We start from the raw sequence: 25,814 nt of genomic DNA, 5'->3' as shown, positions 1-25,814 counted from the left end.
AGAAGAAACAAGTCATTTTAAGGAACAGCAATATTCATCACGCGAATTATTATTATTCATAAGGCTCCTGTCAAAAAAGGGGGAAGTCTAATGATTGCAAAAGCAGAGGGTATGAAAGTTAATATCACCAGTTTAAAAAGGGAGTAATTAACACGGTTATTATACGTACAATTATAAATTGCAGGTAGAAATGCACAGGCAATTATAACTCCTACCTCATTTTCAATTTTAAGAAGCTTTTTTACTGCCACCTCTTTGTCCTGCGATATCCATTTTGCTCGATAAACACTTCCAAAGCTTCCACCGCCACAGTTCTCATAGAAGAGGATGTCATCTAACTTGATCTGAACAAAGGAGGCTCCAAGGGACGACATTTCATAATGACAAGTGATACTGTCCGAAATCTAGAAAGGCAGGAGTAAACGGTATGAAGAAGGAAAACAAGGATATGCATAAATATGTTTTTAAAAAGACTCAATTACACATAGAAAAACATTGAAAACACTAGGAAAAACAAGCATAAAATTAGGTAGAATAGTCTAACTTACAGGCTTTTCAAAGACTTAGTGAGTGATTAGAAAACTTCAAGCTGGGCGGCTGACTTTAATAGATTCTCCAAGTTGATTTACCATCGACTGCAGGGCATAGCGCAATCCATGAAACAGCTACTATGTCACTAAGACCTGATCTCACAGGCTTTGACAAATGGAAAGCTGAGACTCAACTGTGAGGTTGTATAAGGAGTCTGGAATCTGAGGCATGCATTCTCTCTGCACTGTGATCACTTTGCATAAAATATCCACAGCTGAACTACCCAAATGTTCAGGCACTACTTCATTTACTCCAATGGCCCTGAGCTTAAAATCAGCTGAGAAAAACATAATGCATGCAGTTCAAATGAAAACTGTGCAATATGCTATTGTATTAAGAGAGAGACTAGGAGAGCTAGAGAGAAGACAGAAGTCAACATAAATATGAACCTGAAAATAATCAGAACATTGAATATCTGTAAAGATTTGAAAGGAACAAAGATAATAAAAACAATACTAAAAAAACTTTGTGTGTTTCAGTGTTACAGAATATCCTTGCAAGGCCCTTTAAAATAGATTATATGTTATATAGTTGAACCTCATTAGTAGTACTATCTCATCATAATTGGATTCCTGTTTAATTTCCATCTCAGTTTTATTACTAAAAGTAATCTACATGTCCTTTATGTGATTCAAGCTGATTATCACCTATTAATTTGTGAAAGGTTATAATGCTTGGTGACAGAGTGACATCTCATTCAGGGCTGCTTCTTCTCTGAGAATAATCAATTTTAAAAAAAGTTCAATCAATAAAAATGTAATTCACCTGTTAATATTCACAATCTGCTGTTGCTATTTCAGCATTGTGGGTTCAGTGGCTAAGTCTTTTAAGGCCTAATTTTAATATAATGCACGTGCAACTGGTAAATGTAATAGACCATACTCAACTAGAAACACAACATACATACAGTACAATCAAAAAATAAAATGGCAAATCACATGCAATATACCACAAAAAATACATATATCTAAATCTTCCTTTCATATAAATTTCTAATGGTAGTATACAGTATACGCCCAAAGGTTTATGGCCAGCTGACCATTACACCTATATGAGCTTGTTAGACATCCCACTCCAAAATGATGGGCATTAATATGGAGTTGTCCTTAACCTAACCATGCCATCTATGGCAATAACATCCTTCGCTCTTCTGAAAAGGCTTTCCACAAACATTCTGGAGTGTGTCTGCATAAATTTGTGCCTGTTAAGCCAAAAAAGCATTTCTGAAGTCAGGTATTGATGTTAAGCAAGAACTCACCTTTGGTATTCTAATTCAGTCCAAAGAAGTCTGATAGTTTGTCATTTTGGACCTGGCTTTGTGCACAGGGGCACAGGCATTTTGGAACAGAAAAGGGTCTTCCCCAAACTGTTGCCGCAAAGTTAGAAGCACCCAATTGTCTAAAATGTATTTGTGTGCTGTAGCATTAACAGTACCCTTCACTGGAACCAAGGGGGCTAGCCCAAACCCTGAAATCATCCAAAGACCATTATCCCTTCTACACCAATCTGACATCCTCCACACCCAGATTCATTCATCAAACTGTCAGATAGTAAAGCATGATTCATCACCCCATACAACATGTTTCCACTGCCCTGGAATCCAATAGCAGTGTGCTTTACACCATTCCAGCCAAAGATGTATATTACACAGCGTGATCTTAGGCTTTTGTGCAGCTGCTAGGTCATGGAGACCCATTTCAACAAGCTCCCAATGCACAGTTCTTGTGGTGATGTTCCTTCTAGATGCAGTCCTGAACTTTGATATGAAAAGACAGGCTATTTTTATGTGCTATGCACTTCAGCACTTAGTGGCCCTGCTCTATGAGTTTGCATGGTCTACCACTTCATGACTGTTGTTGCTCCTCAGCATATCCACTTCACAATAATGGCTCTTACAGTTAACCGGGGAAGATTTAGCAGATCAGAATTTTCACATGCTGACTTGTGGCAAAGTTGACTTCCTATGACGGTGCCACTTTTAAAATTACTGAGTTCTTCAGTATGATCTGCTAATGTTTCTCAATACTGATTGCATGGCTATGTGCTTGATTTTATGCAATTGTTAATAAAGAAACACCTGGACTTAATAATTTGGAGGGGTATCCACATATTTCTGGCCATACAGTGTAGTTAGGTCAGGTCAGGGAGCATGCACTGGTGTAGTGCGTTGCTGCACCACATAATGGAACAGCTCTGGATCCTGGTTGACAGACACACAATCCAGTCCCAGAAATGACCATCCATCTGTCGCAGTCAGGTGTTATGTGGGCGTCCCCTTGACCTGGTCCAAAACGCTTGGGTTCTCAACAATGTGGATCCTGTGAGCCAGATCACCCTCGGGGAATGGCTATAGTGGCCATAGTGCCGTAACTGACACTCCCTCACAATGCAAGAAATGTGCCTCATTTGAGACTCCATTAGAACCCACTCGTTCAAACACAAAGTCAAACCAGTGGTACTCAAGGAGTCTCCAAAGAGACACAGTAATAAAGGAGTCTAGTCTTCATCTCAGGTCACTGGACATGGTCACGTCTTGCAACCATATAGCAAAACAAGAAACATCAGAGCCCTAATGTATAAACGGTGCGTACGCACAAAAATGTTGTGTACTCAAAGCAGTGCTTTTATTCCAGTGTGGTTTCCCTTTCTTTTTTAGATCCACATCCCTGACGCAGCTATATCATATACAGTGGTGTGAAAAACTATTTGCCCCCTTCCTGATTTCTTATTCTTTTGCATGTTTGTCACACAAAATGTTTCTGATCACCAAACACATTTAACCATTAGTCAAATATAACACAAGTAAACACAAAATGCAGTTTTTAAATGATGGTTTTTATTATTTAGGGAGAAAGAAAAATCCAAACCTACATGGCCCTGTGTGAAAAAGTAATTGCCCCCTTGTTAAAAAATAACCTAACTGTGGTGTATCACACCTGAGTTCAATTTCCGTAGCCACCCCCAGGCCTGATTACTGCCACACCTGTTTCAATCAAGAAATCACTTAAATAGGAGCTGCCTGACACAGAGAAGTAGACCAAAAGCACCTCAAAAGCTAGACATCATGCCAAGATCCAAAGAAATTCAGGAACAAATGAGAACAGAAGTAACTGAGATCTATCAGTCTGGTAAAGGTTATAAAGCCATTTCACTGCACCTTCTTTTACTTCTTTCAGCTGCTCCCGTTAGAGGTTGCCACAGCAGATCATCTTTTTCTATATTACTCTCACTGCACCACTCAGAGTATTTATATCACTGTATCTGAGTGTGAATCACAGCAGCAGCTGATCGGAAAGAGAATTATCGGTATACAGCTTTATGGACACGCTGTCTCAGCCACGGCAAAACGTTTTAAAGCCTTTCCTGTACGGACCTCGCGGTTCAGAAACAGTTTCATGTGTGGAATCACAGCTCTACAGCAGCTGATCTGAAAGAGAATTATCAGTTTAAAGCATCAAACACACGCTGCCTATTTGAACTGCTCTCATATGGTAAACGCTTCAGAGCCTTTCCTGTATGGACCTCGCGGTTCAGAAACAGTTTCATTCCAAGAGCTTTAAACGCAATCAGTCCATCAACTGCTCCTTGTAGAAGTGTTTGTACTTATAAGTACAATGAATAAATTCAAGTTTCTCAGACACTATATGTCATCCTTTTGTTGTTTATACCACTGTTTAAACAAACAAATAGCATGTTTTTCCTTGCCTCTACTTGGTATTCGCTGAACTTCTTCTATTGTATTCTTCTGTGTATAAATGCAAAAAAATTTAAAGAAGTTGAAATGGGATAAGATTTTAAGTGTGATATTAGTATTGTAGTTCTTGACAAAGGTTTGCCAAAGTAATCCCTTGCCCATTATATATCAGTTATTGGTTATATCAGATACTGATGAGTGATGGTTCTTGATGCCGGACCTGCCATCTGAGGGATTGGAGATCATGGGGGTTCAGCTTTGGCTTGCACCCTTGCCCTTTATGCATTGAAATTCCTCCAGATTCCTTGTATCATTTAATGATACTATGCACTGAAGAGGGAGAAATATGCAAATCTATTCCATTCTTTCTTTGAAAGAACATTGTTTTTAAATAATCCAATAATTGTCTCATGAATTTGTTGCCAAACAGGAGATCCTCTGTCCATCTTTGCTCCTCAAAGACTCAGACCTTCATGGATACTGCATTTGTACCAAATCAAGATTACAATCACCTGTTGACATCACCTGTTTGAAATCACATCATTAATTATTTGTACTCATTACTGGCCCAAAATTTGCACCCATTGCAACTTTTTTTGGAAGGTGTTACAGCTGTGAAATGTGGGAATAGATGTATATTAATAAATGAAATGTAGTTGACCACACAAAACATGAAATATCTTGGAGTTCATATTGTATGCAACGAAATTAAAGTGAAAGAAAATTTTTAAATCACTGCATTTTTTTTTATTTGCATTTTCCATACTGTCCCAACTTTTTCTAATTTGGCCTTATATCTGTACAGCAGCATTTCAGAAAAAAAAGTTTACATCCTAAAGGATTATTTATTGTTGCTGTGTTAAGGAATGGTTACTCTAAATATCACCAGCATGTTACCTTCCTCACAATGGGTGGGGTGGTAATACTCTAGATCAGTGCTGTAACTCGATGAAAGATGTGAATCTGCTTCCACGCTGAATAGTCCAATCACCTGTCAGTACTCCTGCTGCCAGTTGTAAAACACAAACTGAAATGAGAGGAGCTGAAAAAAAAAAGTATCTCAATTCTCGACTAAAGAAATAGCAGATCAACTACAGGACAGCAATGATTTTGTAAAATGGGACATGTTTACTGCATTCTCATGAGATCTGGATGATTATGCAAACGTCATAATGGGATTGTTCAAAAAACTGTGTGGAAGGATGTGTGTCTATGAAAACCATCTGCAAATTCCCTAATAAGAAAATGGATCACTGGTTACATCACAAATTTCCTGAAGGGATTATGAAACAGTCAGTCAGTCATTTTCCAACCTGCTATACCCTAACACAGGGTCACGGGGGATTGCCAATCCCAGCAAACACAGGACGCAAGGCAGGAACAAATCCCAGGCAGAGCGCCAGCCCACTGCAGCATTATGAAACAGTGATGTGGTAATATACTGTATAAGAAAAGCACATATGAATTAATCAAAGTGGCTAAACATGAGCATGGAAGTAAGATGGAGTCCGAGTATAGCAGCAGTAACAATTATCGTAAGCTAAACAAGGACTAGAGAAGCCTATGAACTACAAAGTAAATTCTAATCCTATCTATTTTTTCACTAGCATATGAACTTAATATCTTGTAATATTTCTGTTGTACTGTTATACTGTATTGAGGATTACTTGTGTTGTTTTGTGTATTGTATTTATCCCCTTTTTTTTGACACCTACTGTACGCCCAGCCTACATGGAAAGAGGTCTCTCTTTGAACTGCCTTTCCCAAGCTTTCTTCCATTTTTTCTCTACAAGGTTTTTTTAGAAGTATTTCCTTGTCTTCTTAGAGTCAAGGCTGGGGGGCTGTCAAAAGGCAAGGACTGTTAAAGCCCATTGCAGCACTCCTTGTTTGATTGAGGGCTATACAAAAATAAACTGTATTGCATTAATATCTGTATCTTCTACTCTCACTTTGACTGTAATAACAAGCAGCCCACCATTTAATTGCCTGCAGCACCACATGATTAATATTTCTTTGTTTTTACACTTGTTGTAGCATAAGGAAAACTTTCATGCAAGTTAATATTTATAAGATATCTGGTCCTGATGGAGTTTTAGAGTGAGTTATAAAAACCTGTAGTGAGCAATTAGCCTGAAGTCTTCAGTGGTATCTATTTCGCTGAATCTACGGTCCCCCAGCTGCTTCAAAAGGACAATTATCCCAAACCTGGACAGCCTGAATGGCCACAGACAGGTGGCACTCCAATCATGATAAAGTGCTATAAAAGATTAATGCAGGATGTAATAAACAGTATATTCCAGCTTGAATATCATGATAACCAGTCTATATATGATGACATATCCCTTATACTACCATGACATAATCTGAATAACAAGAAGACGATTATGTCATAATCCTGTTTATAGAATACAGCTCAGCATTAAACATTGTTGTACTGTCAATGATGAACACTAAACAATTTCGGACTTAACACCACTCTCTGCAACTGGATATTCGACTTCAGCATGTATGAATTGGCAGCATCACATCCACCATGCTGAACATCAACACAGACACTCCACAGGCTAGTGTGCAGACCCTTTTTATCTATGACTGTTTGGCCAGACACAGCTCCAACAGTGTCATTAAATTTACTGATGGCACCACAATCATGGGCCTGATCAACAACAATGACAAGGCAGCTTACAGAGAAGAGATTTACCTGATGACTCAATGGTGCCAGGAAAACAGTCTCACCCTTAATGTAGGGCCCTATGGAATCAGTTTTATTTTTTCACAAATTCCATTTGTTTTTGTTTTTTTTTTTGATTTTCGATTTTCACCATTTTATTTTTCCTTAATTCGGATTTTTGGATTTTAACGTTTTTTTTTTTACTGTAAGAAAGTAGTAACAGCTACAACAAAACAAATAATAATGTCATGGCACTTTACATTCCTTTTAATGAAACAGCACACTAGCAAAAATTGAACATTATTTTACAGTTCCATTCATCAGGTAAGAGCCCAGATCCTCCACGATACTGTATGCTGAGATTGCAGTAGGACATTTAGTGTCCTCCAGAATTGTAAGAGCTGTTACTAGTTTGATGCATCCTTCTGAGATGAAAGTTAACGTCACTTTTAGAAAAAAAATAGTGACCCGCTTTTAAGGGTTCTTTAAATCTGAGGAGATGCCTGCTCTTCAGCCCATGTTTGTAGGTGCCGAGTTTAGAGGCAGTGGTGCTGTAAGAATTATGTTTTTGGACTTCTCTAGCGCCTTCAACACCATCCAACCTCTGCTCCTTAGGGATAAGCTGACTGAGATGGGAGTAGATTCACACCTTGTGGCATGGATTGTGAACTATCTTACAGACAGACCTCAATATGTGCGTCTTGGGAACTGCAGGTCTGACATTGTGTGCAGCACTACAGGGGCACCGCAGGGGACTGTACTTTCTCCGGTCCTGTTCAGTCTATATACATCAGACTTCCAATATGACTCGGAGTCCTGCCACGTGCAAAAGTTCGCTGATGACACTGCTATGGTGGGCTGCATCAGGAGTGGGCAGGAGGAGTTAATCAAAGACTTTGTTAAATGGTGCGACTCAAACCACTTACACCTTAACACCAGCAAGACCAAGGAGCTGGTGGTGGATTTCAGGAGGCCCAGGCCTCTCATGGACCCTGTGATCATCAGAGGTGACTGTGTGCAGAGGGTGCAGACCTATAAATATCTGGGAGTGCAGCTGGATGACAAATTGGACTGGACTGCCAATACTGATGCTCTATGTAAGAAAGCTCAGAGCAGACTATACTTTCTGAGAAGGTTGGCATCCTTCAACATCTGCAGTAAGATGCTGCAGATGTTCTACCAGACGGTTGTGGCGAGTGCCCCCTTCTACGCGGTTGTGCTGGGGTGGCAGCATAAAGATAAAAGACGCCTCACGCCTGGACAAACTTGTTAAGAAGGCAGGCTCTATTGTAGGAGTAAAGTTAGACAGTTTAACATCTGTGGCAGAGAGACGGGCACTAAGCAAACTCCTGTCAATCATGAATAATCCACTGCATCCACTGAACAGTGTCATCTCCAGGCAGAGGAGTAGCTTCAGTGACAGACTTTTGTCACTGTCCTGTTCCACTGACAGACTGAGGAGATCGCTCCTCCCCCACACTATGCGACTCTTCAATTCCACCCGGGGGAGTAAATGCGAACATTAATTTTATTTTAATTCTTTTCATTTTTATTACTATTTAATTTAATATTGTTTCTTTGTATCAGTATACTGCTGCTGGATTATGTGAATTTCCCCTTGGGATTAATAAAGTATCTATCTATCTATCTATCTATCTATCTATCTATCTAAAGGAAGAGTCAAAAGTGGACCTTGCGTGCCTCGTCACTGCGAGGCAAAACATTTATGAAATCCAGAAACATCATTGTTAATTTTTAAAAGGGAACCCGTTAACAACCAGTGCAGTTCACTTAATAACATTTTCCTATAGGAATGACTGTTAATACTGGTTAACACCTGTATAATTTAATTGGATAAATGATCCACAGTACAATTACAATTACACAGTACAATTAGAACTCCCTACATAGAAGAATAACCATACAGCCAAATGTTTACTCACCTATCACCATGATGAGAACTATGTGGTCTCGGTTATCAGTGGTTACAATATATTTTCTTACCACAAATCCTTCGAAGAACGGCGTCCATATGTTGTTCAAAGACACGGGGCAAATGAGTCTGACGAAGACTGCTCTCATTTTCTGACAGCACGCCTCCTTGTTTACAATGCTTAATAAAGAAAGGACGCTTCTTTGTCATTTTTTCGAGCGGTATGTCTGACTCACATGGCCGCAAACTGGTGTCTTGCATCTGACGATTTTGTTCTTTCCTCTGTTGTTACCTGAAGGGGAACACTTTTCGATCTTTATTACTCCTTGTTTCTGAGATGGGTTTTAGATTTGACGTGGTCATTGCAAGTATCTTTTCGTGTCCAGTCTATGGTATGCTGGCAAAATGTGCAGAAAGGTTGTGCAGATTCATAAAAGTTGCTGGGATATTGTTGTGCCCTCAATTTTGCAGTTAAACTCATATTTCTTAGTGTTTTCAACGCAGTTAGGGTATCTGATACTGCTCGCCTCGAAATTTCTGTTTCGTGCAGCTAGCTAATTCGTGTGCATTTAACGAGAAAATACACAGGAAACAGGCACACAAACAGATAGAGACACTTCTTTCTACGAAGAATTTTCAAAAACAACAAACGAGAAAACAGTATCTGAAGGATAGAACTACAGATTATTCAATCATTTAATTTATTGGGCAGTTTTGTAACAGTCACCTCTTTAGTCTCTAAATTCCTTACATTTCCATTTTTAAATCTAAAATCCGTTGTTAAGAGTTAATTCCGTGATTCTGTTCGTGTTTTCCACATCGTGGAAATCATAGGGCCCTACAAATGTCAGAAAAGCCAATGAGCTGCTCATAGGCGTCAGGAAGTAGATGGCAGACTACATTTACATCAGAGAGTGAGCAGTCTTAAATTTCTTGGAGTGACCATCACTGATAAAACTGAAGCAAGCACAATACATTTTGCTGTTTCCAAGACGCCTCACCAGCATCTCAGATGTCAGCTCGGATATCTCTACCTATTCTTATTAATTTCTTCAAGTGCACAATGGAGTCCGTCTTCACTGGATGCTGCCTGGTATGGCTCCTCCTCAAAACTGTAAAGAACTGCAGAGAATGGTGAAAGCGGCACAGAATATTACTAACATCTAGCTCCCATCAGTTTCAGGACATATACAACTCTTGCCTTAGAAATGCAAACAGGATTATTGAAGACCTCATGCAACCTGTATAGTCACTTTTCTTACTCCTCCCTTCTGACAAGCAGCACTTTCACCAGTAGATCCAGGGCTTGTTTCTACCCATTAGTCATAGGGTTACTGAACAGCCAATCTTAATAATAAATCTCTCAATTATAAAAAAAAATCCTGAGACGAGACAAGGCTATTTCCAAGAGATTTTTTCCAGTCCTGTGAGACTTTGGCCATGAGATTTTTTCAAGTCCAGCCTTCCTCTCAACCATATTTAACCACGCGCAAGGTCCTCTCACCCCTCATTCGTGTGAATGCTTTTGACTGACACAGTTCCTGCTCTCTCAGCTCTTATACATTTTTACGTTTTCCTCACTTTACGACCCCAAATAAAGAAGTCTTACAATGTCCAAATCGTATTGAAGAATTTCATCCCAAAGGGTTATCAATTGAAGAAATGAATACACAGGCAATCCTAGCACCGAGAAATGATGAAGTCAAACAAATTTTCACAAAAATTGTTGATCGGTTACACTGCAAATTGGTTAAATGCATATCAATAGACTATGCTGCAACAGTTGGTGGTAATCATGCGGAAGAATACAACTTACAACTTACAATATCCCAAAGAATATCTACAACCATTAACACCGTCTGGTCTTCCACCGTCCAAATTACTGTTGAAAGAAGGATGTATCCAAGAAAGGTAATGTAGTACATCATTCATAGATAACATTAGACACCAAAGGAGATCTTGATATGCCAATCGAATTAAAACGTTAACAGTTTCCCGTTAGAATAGCTTTTTCAAAGAAAATTAACAAATCACAGAGACAAACATTCGAAAAAGTAATTTTATTTAATAGTGAGAAAGAAACGAAATTCACTCACGGGCAGTTATACATTGCGTTGTCGTGATGTAAATCCAAGCCCAGATTTAAAATTCAATGCCATATTGACTAAAATTTAATAAAAAAATTGTTTTTAATGAAGTTTTAGAGTAAAAGTGTAAGTTTAAAAAGTATTTGCGTGTTAATTTCAAAGCCAAACAGAACAAAATTGTATAACGCAACATGAAACATAATTTACTTTCAAATTATTACGTTTTACTATTTTTAATACGGTTAATTACTTGCTGTAATGTAAAATAGTTAATTCTATTATGCATATGTAACAATTGCCATGAAAATAACAATCTGCTTAAATTATACATCCGCATCCCCGTACGGCAGTGGGAGAAACGCAAAGTGGCTAGTGCGTAGCGCCAGTCTGGGGGTTGGCGAGTGAAGCAAGCAGGGGGCCTAGTATTCTAACAAGAAAAACACTGTGTGCATATATATGTTTATGAGTAGTAGATACAAACTTATATATAACATATATAGTACTTGGATATTTTCTACATACAATGCAGGACAAGTTCTACCTAAAATTCAGTAGCAGGGCTTATCAGAGCATAATTACTAAAGACTGAAAAAATCAGGAATACTAAAATACAATTAGAAAGAAATGTCATGAAAATGGCAGACAATGACCAAAAGAGATTCTTCCAATGTTTTAGTAGTAAAAGAACAGACAAGTAGGAAGCGAACTGCATTAAGAAAAGAAAGAACTAACTATAAAATACTGATGGTGAAATAGCAAATGATCTAAACTTACATTGTTCATGTATGAAGAATTCGGTAACCTCCCAGTAGTTACAAGGACTATCAAGGAGATACTCAGTGATCTGAAACTGTACAGAAAGAAGTGCTGCTTGATTTAAAAAGGCAGAAATCAAACGAGGACCAGGTAACAGTAATTTTAGAATGCTTAAGGAGGTTAGTTAGTGCACATATAAAAACCCTTGATGTAAATTTGTCAAAAATGACCGTACACAGGAAACTTTAAAGAATTACAGCTAGCAAATGTCATCTCATTATATAAAAATAGCGATGTGGCTGGTCCAAATAATTACAATATATGTATAGTAAGTAAGTTTATGATGCATTATGGGGAAACTAATCAAAGCAATTTGTAAGGAGATTGAGTATCACATGGCAATAGCAAGTGTGTTATTGAACAGTTAACATGGGTTCACTAATAAGAAGGAATTCTGAAGCAAAAAAGCAAACAATAACAGAGATGCAAATTTGGAGTGGTGGCTTTGAGGCTAAGGATCTGCGCAGATATTTGGAAGATTTCCGGTTCAAATCCTGTTACTGGCAGACAAGATCTTACTCCGCTGGGCCCTTGAGCAAGGCCCTCAACCTTAAGATTACTCCAAGGGTGCTGCACAATGGCCGACCCTGCACTCTGACCTCTGAAGGTCATGAAAAAAAAAGTTTCCCCTCAGGGATTAATAAAGTAAATTAAAACATTGATTTTCAGAAAGCATTTGATTAGTTACCACATAAGAAGACAAGGATAAAAATAAAGGAAGTGGGATTTCAAGGTGCAGTGTGTAAAAGGGAGCAACAAAGGCAAAGGGTTAGAGTGTAAGGCACTTTTCTGAGTGAAAATGTAACTGGTGTGAGCTCTGAAGAAGAAAAAGTTGCTTTCTGCATTGCATTTTGTACTGTGTAAATAAAATGTACTTTTATAAAAATAAAATTTTGAATTACATGTTCTTAAAAGTGGTGTCTTTCAGGGATAATATTAGATCCATTGATCTTTTCAATATATATAAACAATCTTGAAAAGAATTCTAAAAACAGGTTGGTCAGGTTTGCCAATCATACTAAACTAGGTGGAATATCAGAAAATGTAAAATTAACCAACTCAAATCAATTCAGATTTCTGAGAAAGTGCAGCTGTTTTTACCACTTCAAATTACTATGTTCAATACACAGATCAAAAGTCTGCCTTTTTATTTTTGTTGATGTAGAAGAATATTTCTGTTAGACCCACAGACTTGAATTTAATTCATCCATCATGGGGTTCCTTATGTAAAACTTTGAAAGTTAAAGTAAACAGTAAGGTACACTCAACAGCTATGAGATGTTTTTATTGCATCCTTATAAAACTTAACCAGATAAGTGGAATACAATTTACCCAATAAAAACCTTGAAGACTGTCCTATAATACACGCATACCAGACAGTTATTTCTCTGTTTGACTTTTGAAATCGCTTCCGTTAATTTGCATACATGTTAAGCAGACTAGCCTATGTTTACCAGGCAGGCCCATTTATCTTATTTATATAAGGTTGTGAAATTTTTGAGTAATTCATTTTTCAATGAGCTACTTGCTTAGGTTAGTTTTTTTTCTGATTCCGGATTCAGAATTTCCAGTAGAAATTTGGGAAAAAAAACTTTTGTTTTATTCTTTTAGGGATTATTGTTTGTGTGTTTTACTATCTACCAAATTACATTTCATGCACCATATATTGTAATGGTAATGAAATTAACTTTTTCTTTCACAGAACTTTTCAAGTTACTGGATTTCTGTAAGCAATCTGACAGAGCCAATCAAGAATAGTTACATTTTTTTCTCAGATCATTAAACACTGGTAGTTTATATTTTCAAGAAATCTAAAGTCAACTAGTTCACTTTTTTTTTGTGATGTGAATCAAATGTAGTAGGACTACACAATTAATTATATATTAATCAGATTAAGATTACACTAACTGCAAAAGTGGCAATTACTACCTTCCATATACACTCAACAGACTCTTTATTAGGTACGCCTGTTCAACTGCTTGTTAATGCACATATCTAATCAGCCAATCACATGACAGCAAATCAATGCATTTAGGCCTGTAGACCTTGTCAAGATGACCTGCTGAAGTTCAAACCAAGCATCAAAATGGGGAAGAAAGGTGACTGGAGTGACTTTGAACACAGCATGGATGTTGGTGCCAGACGGCTGGTCTGAGTATTTCAGAAACTGCTGATCAACTGGAATTTTCACACACAGCCATTTCTAGGGTTTACAGAGAGGGGTCAGAAAAAGGGAAAATATCCAGTGAGCAGCATTTGTCTGAGTGAAAATACCTAGTTGATGCCAGAGATCAGAGGAGCATGGCCAGACTGGTTCGAGCTAACAAGAAGGCAACAGTAACTCAAGTAACCACTCGTTACAACTGTGGTATGCAGAAGAGCATCTCTGAACGCACAACACGTCGAATCTTGAAGCAGATGGGATACAGCTCAGTTCGGTATCATGCAGGCTATCAAAAACAAATTTAGATAAATGACACCATTGCATTTCATTTATCCAAACACAAGGCTCCAGTTAAAACTGTACACAATGAAAGGTAAAGAAAAAAAAACAAAACAACGATCAATCATAAGTCATCTCTTCCCACCATTTTTTTCCAAGGGTGCGTTGCCTTTACTTTATTCCAAATTCAAATGCACATGAAGGAAGTGTTGACTATGGAAGCAGGCAAGAGTATAACGTCCCATTACAGTGGTGAGGAGTTTACACAGAAAAGCAGATGCTTGCAATGCTGCATTCTTTAAATGAATGTGCCTTTCCTTATAATACTTTCCTCAAATATGAGGACACAAGTGCTCAAGGACCGGACTCCAGAGCTTTGGCAGTAGCCAAACTACTAAGCAAAAATGCATCACAGTAAATGGCGGCATGTTTTTTTAAAATTGCAATAATTTTTTAGAAGCGTAACGCTAAAGTAGTAACAAAGTAGAAATGTGTAAAAAATATGTATTATATGAAGGAACTATTACTAACAATTCATTTTTGATAATGTACCACACTCTTATAGTGAAGTCAAACAGAAAATAAGAAAAACTACCATGTAGTACAGCTTCTGTGGACATATGTTGACACTTTTTATAAATTAACTTCTGCCCTGCCAGAGATGGTTCAACAAATGTACCTGATATAATTACAAAACTGCAGTGCATCGTGAAATGACAAACATGAATAGGATTTAATGCAATTCAGTGGCAAAGGGAAGTATTTAATCCTTTACGGCACAAGTTTTAGTGTATCCAACAATATCAAAACTTCATAAAAATAATGCAGTGCTTACCATGTAATCATAAGCATATAACAAGTTAGTATTATCATAGGAAGCTGCAACAGAGTACAATGAAGTAGAGATGAAGCATCCAGAAACCATTTATGTACAGTTTAACTGATACCATTATGCTACTGACATAAAAAAATAATTACATTGCATTATTGTTTATTTAAGACTAGCCATTCCCTCTGTTTTACAGCCTAACCCTTCCCTGTTCTGTGTTATCAGCACGCCACACAAAACTCCAGGGTCTCTTTTAAAACATTTATTGGGAGCTTGTTTTTCCTTATTAGAAAACAAACACCTGATGTACCTTCTGGAGCTCTGTACTGTTTTTTTGAAATTTTTAACATTTGTACTTAGCACTGGGGAGTTGATAAATTTTAATTGATCAGCAAAGCACTACTACTACTACTACTAATAATAATAATAATAAATGAATATTGTTATTAGCAGGGCTGTGGAGTCGGAGTCAAAGTCGAGGAGTCGGTATCAGAGTCAATTTTGGGTACCTGGAATCAGGGTCACAGTCGGCAAAAATGTACCGACTCCGACTCCTAATAAGTTTAAATTGTAATGAAAAAAAATACAGCAAGTTCAAATGTCCCATTTCACAAACAACAGTCATAATTAAGTACTTATCTTATGTAAGAATAAAGCCCAGTGCATAATTGTGTTACTACTAGTGTGAAGTTCAGCTGAGCTATTATACAACCTGACATTCACATATTGTAATCTGGATTATGGTACTTTACAAAAAGTGTTTTCATTTTATTTCAGATATAATGTGTTCATTTGAGTGTAAACAAGTGTAATGATGTAGGTGTAGGTGTGTGCTATGGCCTGATGTACTGTGCGTTCAGGGGTTCTTGTCTTTTGTTTAAACTGGCCAATACGGTAGAGAGTCAGCTTCGTAGCCAGTAGTTCTTGGTTAAATGACGTATATGTTGCCTTCCTTCAATCAACATGGAAAATACATTAGCATATTAAATACAGAGAAGTTGGAGTCGGGGAGTCGGAGTCAGAAGTACCAGAAACTAAGGAGTCGGAGCTGGAGTCGGAGTCAAAGGATTTTTTTACCGACAACACAGCCCTGGTTATTACAGTTAATTATTGTAGGCTTTAATTATTGTACTAAAGCCTAAAATCAATCAGCTCTCCACACTCCAAGGGAGTTAATACAGGAAAGAGATAATATACCCTAAAATGTTTTAAATTGGTAGTGTTAACTGACAAGACACACCAGTTAAAGATACAGTAAATAAATAAAAAAACTGCTTCAGTATTCTCATCAAGCAGGTTGCTTCACTGAAATGAAAAATTGCTTAGATGCAATGCGGAATAGAGGTGCTGACAGATAGCAGGAGTGCGCAAAAAGTTTGTTGATTGGCACAGTATTGTATGCTTGAAATGCAGCAATGACAGAAATAAAAGTCGTTGCAAGAGGTTTGTGGTGCATCTAGATATGTTATGTTTACCTGCAGTCTATAATTAACGATTTTAAAGGACTTCAAAGAACAGGCGTTCATATTCTGACCAGGGCTGTAGATAAATCCTTTGACTCCGACTCCTTAGTTTCCGGTACTTCTGACTCTGACTCCCCGACTCCTCAGTATTTAATATACTAATGTATTTTCCATGTTGATTAAAGGAAGGCAACATACCATCATTTAACCACAGAACTACTGGCTACGAAGTTGACTCTCTACCGTATTGGCCAGTATAAAATAAAAGACAAGAACCCCTGAACAAACATCAGGCCATAGCACACACCTACACCTATATCATTACACTTGTTTACACTCAAATGAACTTGTTAAACACATTATATATGAAATAAAATGAAAAAATTTTTTGTAATGTACCATAATACAGATTACAATATGTGAAAGTCAGGTTGTATAATAGCTCAGCTGAACTTCATACTGGTAGTAGCACAACTATGCACCAGGCTTTATTCTTAGTTGGTACATTTTTGCCGACTGTGACCCTGACTCCAGGTACCCAAAACTGACTCTGACTCCACAGCCCTGATTCTGACCCATGCATACTTACAGCTAAACGTCTGACTCATGCAAAACATTTGAATACTGGTCACTGGTATTTGAGAACGGTAGAAAAAAGAAATAGTATCCACACTGCATATAGCAAGTGACTTTCATCCTGTTCATGTCATAACACCAAACTTGTTTATGGTGAGTAGGCAATTACTTTAACAGCTCTCATTTCATCTCATGCATTCTTTTTGGATTTGATCACTTTATTTTGCTATTTAGGGGCGGCATGGTGGTGCAGTGGGTAGTGCTGCTGCCTCGCAGTTAGGAGACCCGGGTTTGCTTCCCAGGTCCTCCCTGTGTGGAGTTTGCATGTTCTCCCCATGTCTGCGTGGGTTTCCTCTGGGCACTCCGGTTTCCTCCTACAGTCCGAAGACATGCAGGTTAGGTGCATTGGCAATTCTAAATTGTCCTTGGTATGTGTGTGCCCTGCGGTGGGCTGGCACCCTGCCCGGGGTTTGTTTTCTGGGATTGGCTCCAGCGTGACCCTGTAGTTAGGATATAGCTGGATGGATGGAGTTTGATATTTATATTCTATTTACAATTTTATTTTACATGCTTATTTCTTATACTTGTATACTTATACCTTTGTCTACATGACAGTTGTAACATAAATTATTTCTTTCGGGATAAAGTTTTCTGATTCTGATTTCTCTTGACAAGCAGCTGAGACACCAATTCACTTTCTATGACTTAAAGAAAGACAGCACATCTTAATAATGTCCATGTGGTATGTCCCAAGGGAAAAAATTACTAACAAAATAAACATAGTGGCTTTACACTTTTGAGTGTTTCTGTCAGCTATTTGTTCCAGCTGTTTATAAACCCCTAAACAAAAGTCCCTCTTTAAAAGCCACTAGCCAATTGTTGCTCCTTCCACCCATTACAGTTCACGTCTATACCCTTAATGAGGTTACGATTACTACATGACAGTTTTTCTCATTTTCTGTTTGACTATACTATAAGAATGTAGCACAATATCAAAAATTAATTATTAATAATAGCTCTCCATATAATATATTGCAGTAATAGTAATAGCATTTTTCAGACATTTCAACTTTCTGTCACTATTTTGTGTGTTAACTTTCTAAAAAAAAATTGCAATTTTAAACAACATGTCGCCATTTACTGTGATGCATTTTTATTACCCACCCACCAATTTCCAACATATTTCCCTAACTCCAGCTACCCTAATGGTATGTAACCAGGTTATTCTTGCGGCAATCCACTGTCCACACTGCTTTTTAGGTGGTTTTCATTATGATGATAATTTATTGCCCCAGAACTGGTCCATGTCACAGATTTGTTCTGTTCTCAGACTGCTGATTGCTTTATTTCCCCCAGGTATTGCACCTCCATGCTAACTAGACAACATATCACAATAAAAATCAGACATCAATGTCTAGAAATTTGTTCCCAGGTTAGTCATTAACCTGACAACTTATATTTCAATTGTATTTACTTTTTTCAATGAAAGTTTGTTTTAAGCAATTCTCAATTAATGTACACAAATATATTATTAACATTTTAGATAAAAAAAAAACCATCACAGATAATACAGTATAATGACATAGCCTTAACAAAAAATTCAAGCCTCAAGTCACTAAAACAGTAAACAATTAGAGTTAACTATTCAAACAATTCTTGTGTAATTTTTTAATGTTGCTTTTCAGGAACACATCACATCTCTATATATATAAAATCCAACATCTGTCTGTCTCACTGTCTATATGTCCATTCACTTTTCCAGAGAGAACAGATTTAGATTGGGTTTTTTTCTAGAATTAGCTTGAACATTTCTGCTGGTTTTGCAACTTCTCTCATTGCACTATGTATGATAGTTCGCTTGTAGTACTGATTTACTTGCGTGAATCCAAGAGACAAGCACCAGGCCAAGGAGAAGGCTGCAGCCTCATGACATGTACTTTACCTCAGCTTAGCTAGTGAATGACAGAACTACTTAACGGATTTTTCCATAATTTGCTTGAACATTCTGATTGATTTTGCGACTTCACTCATCGCGCGAAGAATCAGTTAGCTTGCAGGAGTGATTTATGCTCGCTAATCAGAGAGACAGAGGCTGCGGGGCGAGGGGAGGGGGAAGCGTGACATCAGGAGTGGGGAGCTCGGCAGGGCCCTCCTCACTGTCCTTTTTCACTAATACGCGGGCAGAGCCGTGGGGCATGGTTAGATATTAATACATTACTACATCACCATCCAATGATGCCCATGATTAATTACTTTTTACGCTTTTCATATTCATTCATCATGCCTTGTACCCTTCTCCACACTATTCTAAATTATCTGCAGTAGATGGTGTCTTAACATTACTCCATACTTGCAATTCTACTAGGAGTAGAATGAGCTAACCCCAGAGGACTAAATCTAGGAACAACTCCAGGTAGAATACTAGTTTGAATTTTCTAGTATGTCAGTAGACCATTATTTATTTATTTTTTATATATACATATCCCTGCAGATATTTAAAAAAAAAAATTTTGGCATTAGTCTATCCAAAGGGCATTACAGTACTAGATAGTCATAATAAAATTTGTCACCAATCAGTTTCAGTCACACCTTACGCATTGCAATTTATTTAAGAAATTCCAGTCTGGTTTCATAGTACAGAAACAGTACTAACTCGGGTTGTAAATGACATTCTGATATCCTCTAATGAAGGAAACTCCACTGTAATTATGTTGTTAGACTTAAGTGCTGCATTTGACACCATTGACCATTCTATTTTACTGCACAGGCTAGAAAATAATGTTGGGCTTACAGGCACTGTGCTCGCTTGGTTTAGCTCTTATTTATCAAATCGATTCTAATATGTACAGAAATGTGCTGACAGTACTCCATCATTATACACAGAAGTGAGATATGGTGTCCAGCAGGGCTCAGTACTGGGACCTTTACTATTCTCCATTTACATGCTTCCACTGGGATCTACTGTATCATTAGGAAAATAATGTTCATTTTCACTCGTATGCAGATGACACCCAGTTACTGTATACTTTTCATTTAGATCAAATGAAGCTTCTCCGATGTTTTCTTTAATTAGTTGTGTTAGTGAATTAAAGGAGTGAATGGATGAGAACTACTTGTTTTTAAACAGAGATGTTAATTGTTGGAGGGTATGACGCTGATCACAACACTATTCTCTCATCATTTAACTTAGTTGGAATCTCCATTAAGTCTTACTGAATCAGCCCGCAACCTCGGAGTTATCCTTGACTCTAACATGTCATTTAAAGTGCATCTTATAAAGTTGTCCAAATCATGTTTCTTCCATCTTAAAAATGTCGGGAAATTAAGGCGCTTTCTAAATAAACAGGATTCTGAGAAATTAATTCATGCATTTATTTCTAGTAGGATTGACTACTGCAATGCAGTGTTCACTGGCTGTTCAAACTGTTCTTTATACAGCCTCCAGTTAATCCAAAATGCTGCTGCAAGAATTATTACAAGAACAAGAAAATACGAACACATCAATCCAGTTCTTAAATCCTTACACTGGCTCCCGGTTAAGTTTAGGGCAGATTTCAAAATCCTCCTTTTAACATATAAAGCATTAAATGGCCAAAGTCCTTGTCTGAACTTACCATGACTTACAGTACAAACCAGAGCGCATATTAAGATCTCAAGATGCCGGCCTGCTTAGGACTCCAAGGATTAATAAAATAACAGTGGGAGGTCGAGCTTTTAGTTACAGGGCCCCTAAACTGTGGAATGGTCTGCCTTCTACTATAAGAGATGCCCCTTCGGTCTCAGCTTTTAAATCTCGGCTGAAGACTCACAACTTCAGTTTAGCATATCCTGACTAGAGCTGCTGATTAATTATACAGAAAGCAACTCTGTTGTTAGTCATTAACACTAAAACATAAGTAACATGAGAGTTAGAATTTGTTACTAACCTTCACCTATTCTGTTTCTCTTCTCGGTACTCAAATGTGGCACTTGGTGCCACAGCCCACCTGCCAAGTTGTTTTGCCTGCCTAAGGTAAAGTCATCCCTGATGGAGGATTGCAGGAATTGTGGGAAAGAGGGGTCCTTTCCGGATTAGTGCTATTTCAGCTGTGGAATGGCCAAATAAGGGAGTCAGCTTGATGAATGAGGTCTCCAGGACTCTAAACAAATCCAGATCATATTATGTGATATCATCTACTGTTAAATTCTACTCCGTATTTCTAAATTTTTTATTTTTATACTGTATTGAGGATTTGTTCTGTTCTGTGTATTGTACTGTATTGTATTGACCCCCTTCTTTTTGACACCCAGTGCACACCCAACCTACCTGGAAAGGGGTTTCTCTTTGAACTGCCTTTCCCCAAGGTTTCTTCCATTTTTTCCCTACAAGGATTTTTTTTTGGGAGTTTTTTCTTGTCTTCTTAAGAGAGTCAAGGCTGGGGGGCTGTCAAAAGGCAGGGTCTGTTAAAGCCCATTGCGGCACTTCTTGTGTGATTTTGGGCTATACAAAAAATAAATTGTATTGTATTGTATTGTATAATGTCCTGATGTTGCATTGAAGGCAGTCTTCCACTCAACTCTTTCACGGATTCTCAAAAGGTTATATACACTTCTTAAGCTGCACTTTCTAAAAATTGCTTACAAATACTGATATCAAGGTGAGGCAGTTGTTATTTTATTATAATTGTACTTAATTCATGTTAGTCTATACATGGACACATGGAGCCATCTTTTTTTTATCAAGAAAAAAAATCCTCCTTGCCCTTGAGTTGAAGACAGATTAATACATCATTTGGGTACATTTTCCCCTTATGTAATCATCTACCCCTCTGAGTTTGGGACCTGTAAGCATGTAGACCCATTCTTTCGGTGGGAGTACCTAGGGCTAGGAGATATGGATTTAAATTGATATTGCAGTTATCTCAAAATGCAAAATTTTGGTGGACATAGAGCAATTCCAACTACCTGAAAATTTCCCTTCACTTTCAATCCCAGTGAACAGTGACATAACATCTGCCTGATAAAATTTGGTATTCTAAAATGACACAGATTTTTATTTTATTTATTGATGTTTTATTATCCAATTCCTGTTTGTAATATAATATGGTTGTATATTTCCGATAAACTTAATAGGCTCAATGATCACCAGGATAATGCATTTATAAATGTTAATGCAAAGTGAATGCACTCTATGTGAAATATCCATTATTGCTGTTAAAGAAACTCACATTTAAAACAAAAGGTCCGGTAATGCAGTTTACACCATAAATAATACACAAAGATTTATTAATTCACACAAAAAATCTATGATGGCTGCTGCTTATATTCCTGCTTCGAACATTTCAGTTGAGGAGAGACGAAGTGACATAGACGGATGAATGCTTCTAGTGTAATGTGAGTTAGTGATTAGTGTAGTTATTGGACCATTGACAAAGTATGAGTATTTTCTGATCGTAAGTTAAGTAGGCAAAAATGTGTTTTGCAATACGGTAAGTCACTGCAGCTGTTATTTCCTTCCAGTGCTGCTTGTCTGCTCATACAGTATGCAATGAAACAGCAAACACTTTACATAACTTTGGTTATCAAGGACCCATTTTCTCAGGGAGGCAGGAAGGCACGTTGTACACACCACACATTCCTGGATGGCCTCTTTGTGCAGTAGCATGTTTTATATTTAGATGTTAACTGCTTGAACTGTCATCCCAGGGAAAACCAAACCATCTGTAGGCAGAAGAGCTAAATTGTTCTAAACACTTCCTCATCTCATCCTCACGCTATTTTTTGAACACTTATCCATGCCAGGCCATGTAAACACACTTAGAAAGAGACTTTGCAAATTCCATTTAACATTCAGAAGTTAAAAATCTAATGAAAGTGTTGAACATCTTGACATTGGTTTTTGCATATTGATTTTTATTAAATATCAAATCAAATAAAAAATTCAATATATTATATAGTCCTATGAGTACCCCTAGTATAAGATTGACAAGGTGACCATATCACACAGTTAGCTCTAGGGATTTCTGCTTACTACAAATATCCATAAAACTGTAATATTCATCTGGCTTATCCACACAGAACTATCACAAAGACTAAAAGATTTTTCTATGTAGTTTTTTTAAACAGCATGGATGGGATTATCAGGCAAAATTGTTATTCAAAAGCATTTTAAAAAAATATTCAACACCGCTCACCTCTCTGTGACATTTTATTTATTTCTTTTTTTGGATTTTTTTTTATTTAAATTTGGGTATTGACTTGGTACTGAACTATTGGTTCTTGTGACATCCCTTGTGTTTCCCCAATCACACAGTCATTTGCCCCTTTAAGGGTGGGCTCACTTATTTGAATTTTAACATTGGCGAGTCTGCTCACTGCATTTCAATGTCCTGCTGATGTGCTTGTGCACATTGCCAAACTCATTAATGGCTTTGATACTTTTGCCATTCTGGTGATGCACAATTAATTTACTTAACCCAAGAATAAATAAGATAAAACCTGTAATTGCGTTTCCCAAGTCACTAGAAACAGCATATTTAGGCATTTCAAAGATACTGTGGGTGATAAGTAGTCCAACCCAGTCCAGTAAAACTCTATATTGGTACAAAGAGGAATTCTACCTGTATGTCACCAGGGCTTATTGGATGTTGCCCGGGACCCAAGAAGTGCTTATTATGGGCTACTAAGATATGATGACTTAAAATCCCCTTCCAATAACACAGCAGCTGAGTTATAGCTGGGCACCATGTCAAGATGACATGAGGGCCAAAGTAGTGACGAGAATGTGAGGATATGGAAGCTGTACAGGATTTTGCAGAGGCTAGGTGAACCAGCCACCTCATGGGCTACTCATTTTGCCACCTGACCATTTGCACATGTGTTAATTCTCTGAATACACTCACTCATATGCTGATACTTGTGTACTTGTGTGCTCACTGTCTTTCAGTGCACCTCCCACACTAACATGCGTAATTTATCCATTTACAAATTCTTGTTCTCACTTTCATCTTATTCACACTTTCAATCCATTTACACCCACTCCCTTGTAGGCCTCTGAACTCACTAGCTTTCACTTCCCCCTTTCCCAGGCTGGTACCTTTTTAAATGTGTCCTTTCTGTTTTTCACATTCTCACTCTAATTGTGAGACTAATTTATCCACTTATATTTGCTCACTTTCACTTTCTAGCACCCACTCCTTCAAATGTTCATTCTCTCGAGAGTGCTGTCTTTCACCTTCCCTTTCAGACCAATATACCAACACCCTGCTCACTGTCCTTCACTCACACACCGTGACTCATCCGTTTCTATGTTCTCTCTTTCACTTTTCCGCTCACACTCACAATCCTGATCCCCATTTACATGTGAGCCCTCTCGGTGTAACACTTTCTCATTCACACATTAGCTTGTACTCTTATATTTGCTCGTGTTTGCTTTCTAGCTCACATTCCTGTGAATGTTTCCTCTCCCAAGGGTGCTCACTGTCTTTCACCTTACCTCTCACACCCTTATTCTGGAACCTATTGATGTGTCTGTTCAGTGTCTTTGACTTCAGCCCTCAGGCAGCGTCTCATTCATTTTCTAGTCCTAACTCGTGTTTACATCCCCACTTACACTCACATCCTGATCTCCATTTGCTTGTGTGCCCTGTCATCTTTCAGATTCTCACGCACACATTGGCCTATCCTCTTATATTAGTTCACTTTCACTTTCCAACACAGATAAGATTGAATATCTACTGTCTGAGAGTTCTAACTGCCTTTCACTTCCCTTCTCATACCCACACTCGGATAGTTCTGCTCACTGTTCTCCGCTGTAGCCCTCACACATTTTCATGTTCTCGCTGTTTCCCTTTCCCAATCACACAAACTGTCATTAGTCTCATCTGACGTCCTTGTTTACCCTTCCGTGCACACAACCACAAAAGCGCTCCACGCTCAATAAAGCCTATCCCGTTTTTCACTTCTCACTCCGGGTGATTTATCCATTTACTTCCATACTTATTCATTCAAACTTCTCCAATCACGTGCTGTCTCTCAATCACGATTTCCGTGTGCTCACTCGTTTACTTTTCACTTACATTCACCATGTACTACTTTTCTTTGGCGCCGTGCACGCACAGCCACGGCACAGTCCCTGCTGTCACACACTCAGCAGCGAGGTGTCACAGATGCCCCGTGCCCGTCACCCGACATGCGTCCAAGTTCACCGGCTTGTCAGCAGATGTACTGTCGATTTAAAGCCGCGTTTACCTGAATGACAAACCACCCGGTGTGGTGAAAGCATTTGTGAAAGTAAACCAGACAAGAGACACCCATTTATATAATTAAAAGTGCGTTCACATTCCTGGACTCACCTTTAAGCTCTGGCAGACTCCGGTTTAGGATTAGTCCTCCTTCTCTCGCGTGGGAGGGTATGGCGACGGATCTGAATCTTCTTTCTTTGTAACTTGTTTCCTGCGTTTCAACTTTTAAAGTAAAGTAAATATTCCAAACGTCGCCAGGACGGGCTTTTTCAATGACAGTGGAATCACCAACATAGTTTACTGGCATAAGAACGCCTCCAAGCGATCAGAAGGGGGTAATGACGCAGACATCTGACTGGGCGACATTCCAGCCACAGTACCACGAGGCGAAAAGGCGACGCGCGCATGCGCTTGACTCTAAAGCGGGAAGAGCGACCACGCGCCGGCAGACAGAAGGAGGAGCGACCCCGGGCAGAGTTCGACGACGAT

The 25,814-nt window shown here is 38.2% G+C and overlaps 1 protein-coding gene across 3 annotated transcripts in view; it reads right to left on the bottom strand.

Moving 5' to 3' along the window:
• Nucleotides 1-25,534, bottom strand: part of zak (sterile alpha motif and leucine zipper containing kinase AZK) — a 214,693-nt gene extending 189,159 nt beyond the window's left edge. The window contains exons 1-2 of one of the 3 annotated variants that reach the window (XM_039757639.1): nucleotides 25,437-25,534; nucleotides 216-404 (exon numbers count right to left, since the gene is read on the bottom strand). In XM_039757639.1, the coding sequence (XP_039613573.1) occupies nucleotides 216-374 (159 nt within the window). In that variant the 5' untranslated portion in view covers nucleotides 375-404; nucleotides 25,437-25,534. Of the gene's footprint in view, nucleotides 1-215; nucleotides 405-548; nucleotides 758-25,436 lie in introns of those variants that run through there. The other 2 variants (XM_039757640.1, XM_039757637.1) reach the window with 2 other exon arrangements.
• Between the last annotated feature and the right edge of the window lie 280 nt (nucleotides 25,535-25,814).

Source organism: Polypterus senegalus, chromosome 6 (assembly GCF_016835505.1).
Source record: "Polypterus senegalus isolate Bchr_013 chromosome 6, ASM1683550v1, whole genome shotgun sequence".
Classification (NCBI taxonomy): Eukaryota; Metazoa; Chordata; class Cladistia; order Polypteriformes; family Polypteridae; genus Polypterus; species Polypterus senegalus.
Note: the sequence above shows the minus strand (reverse complement) of the source record. Positions and strands in the feature narration are given on the sequence as shown.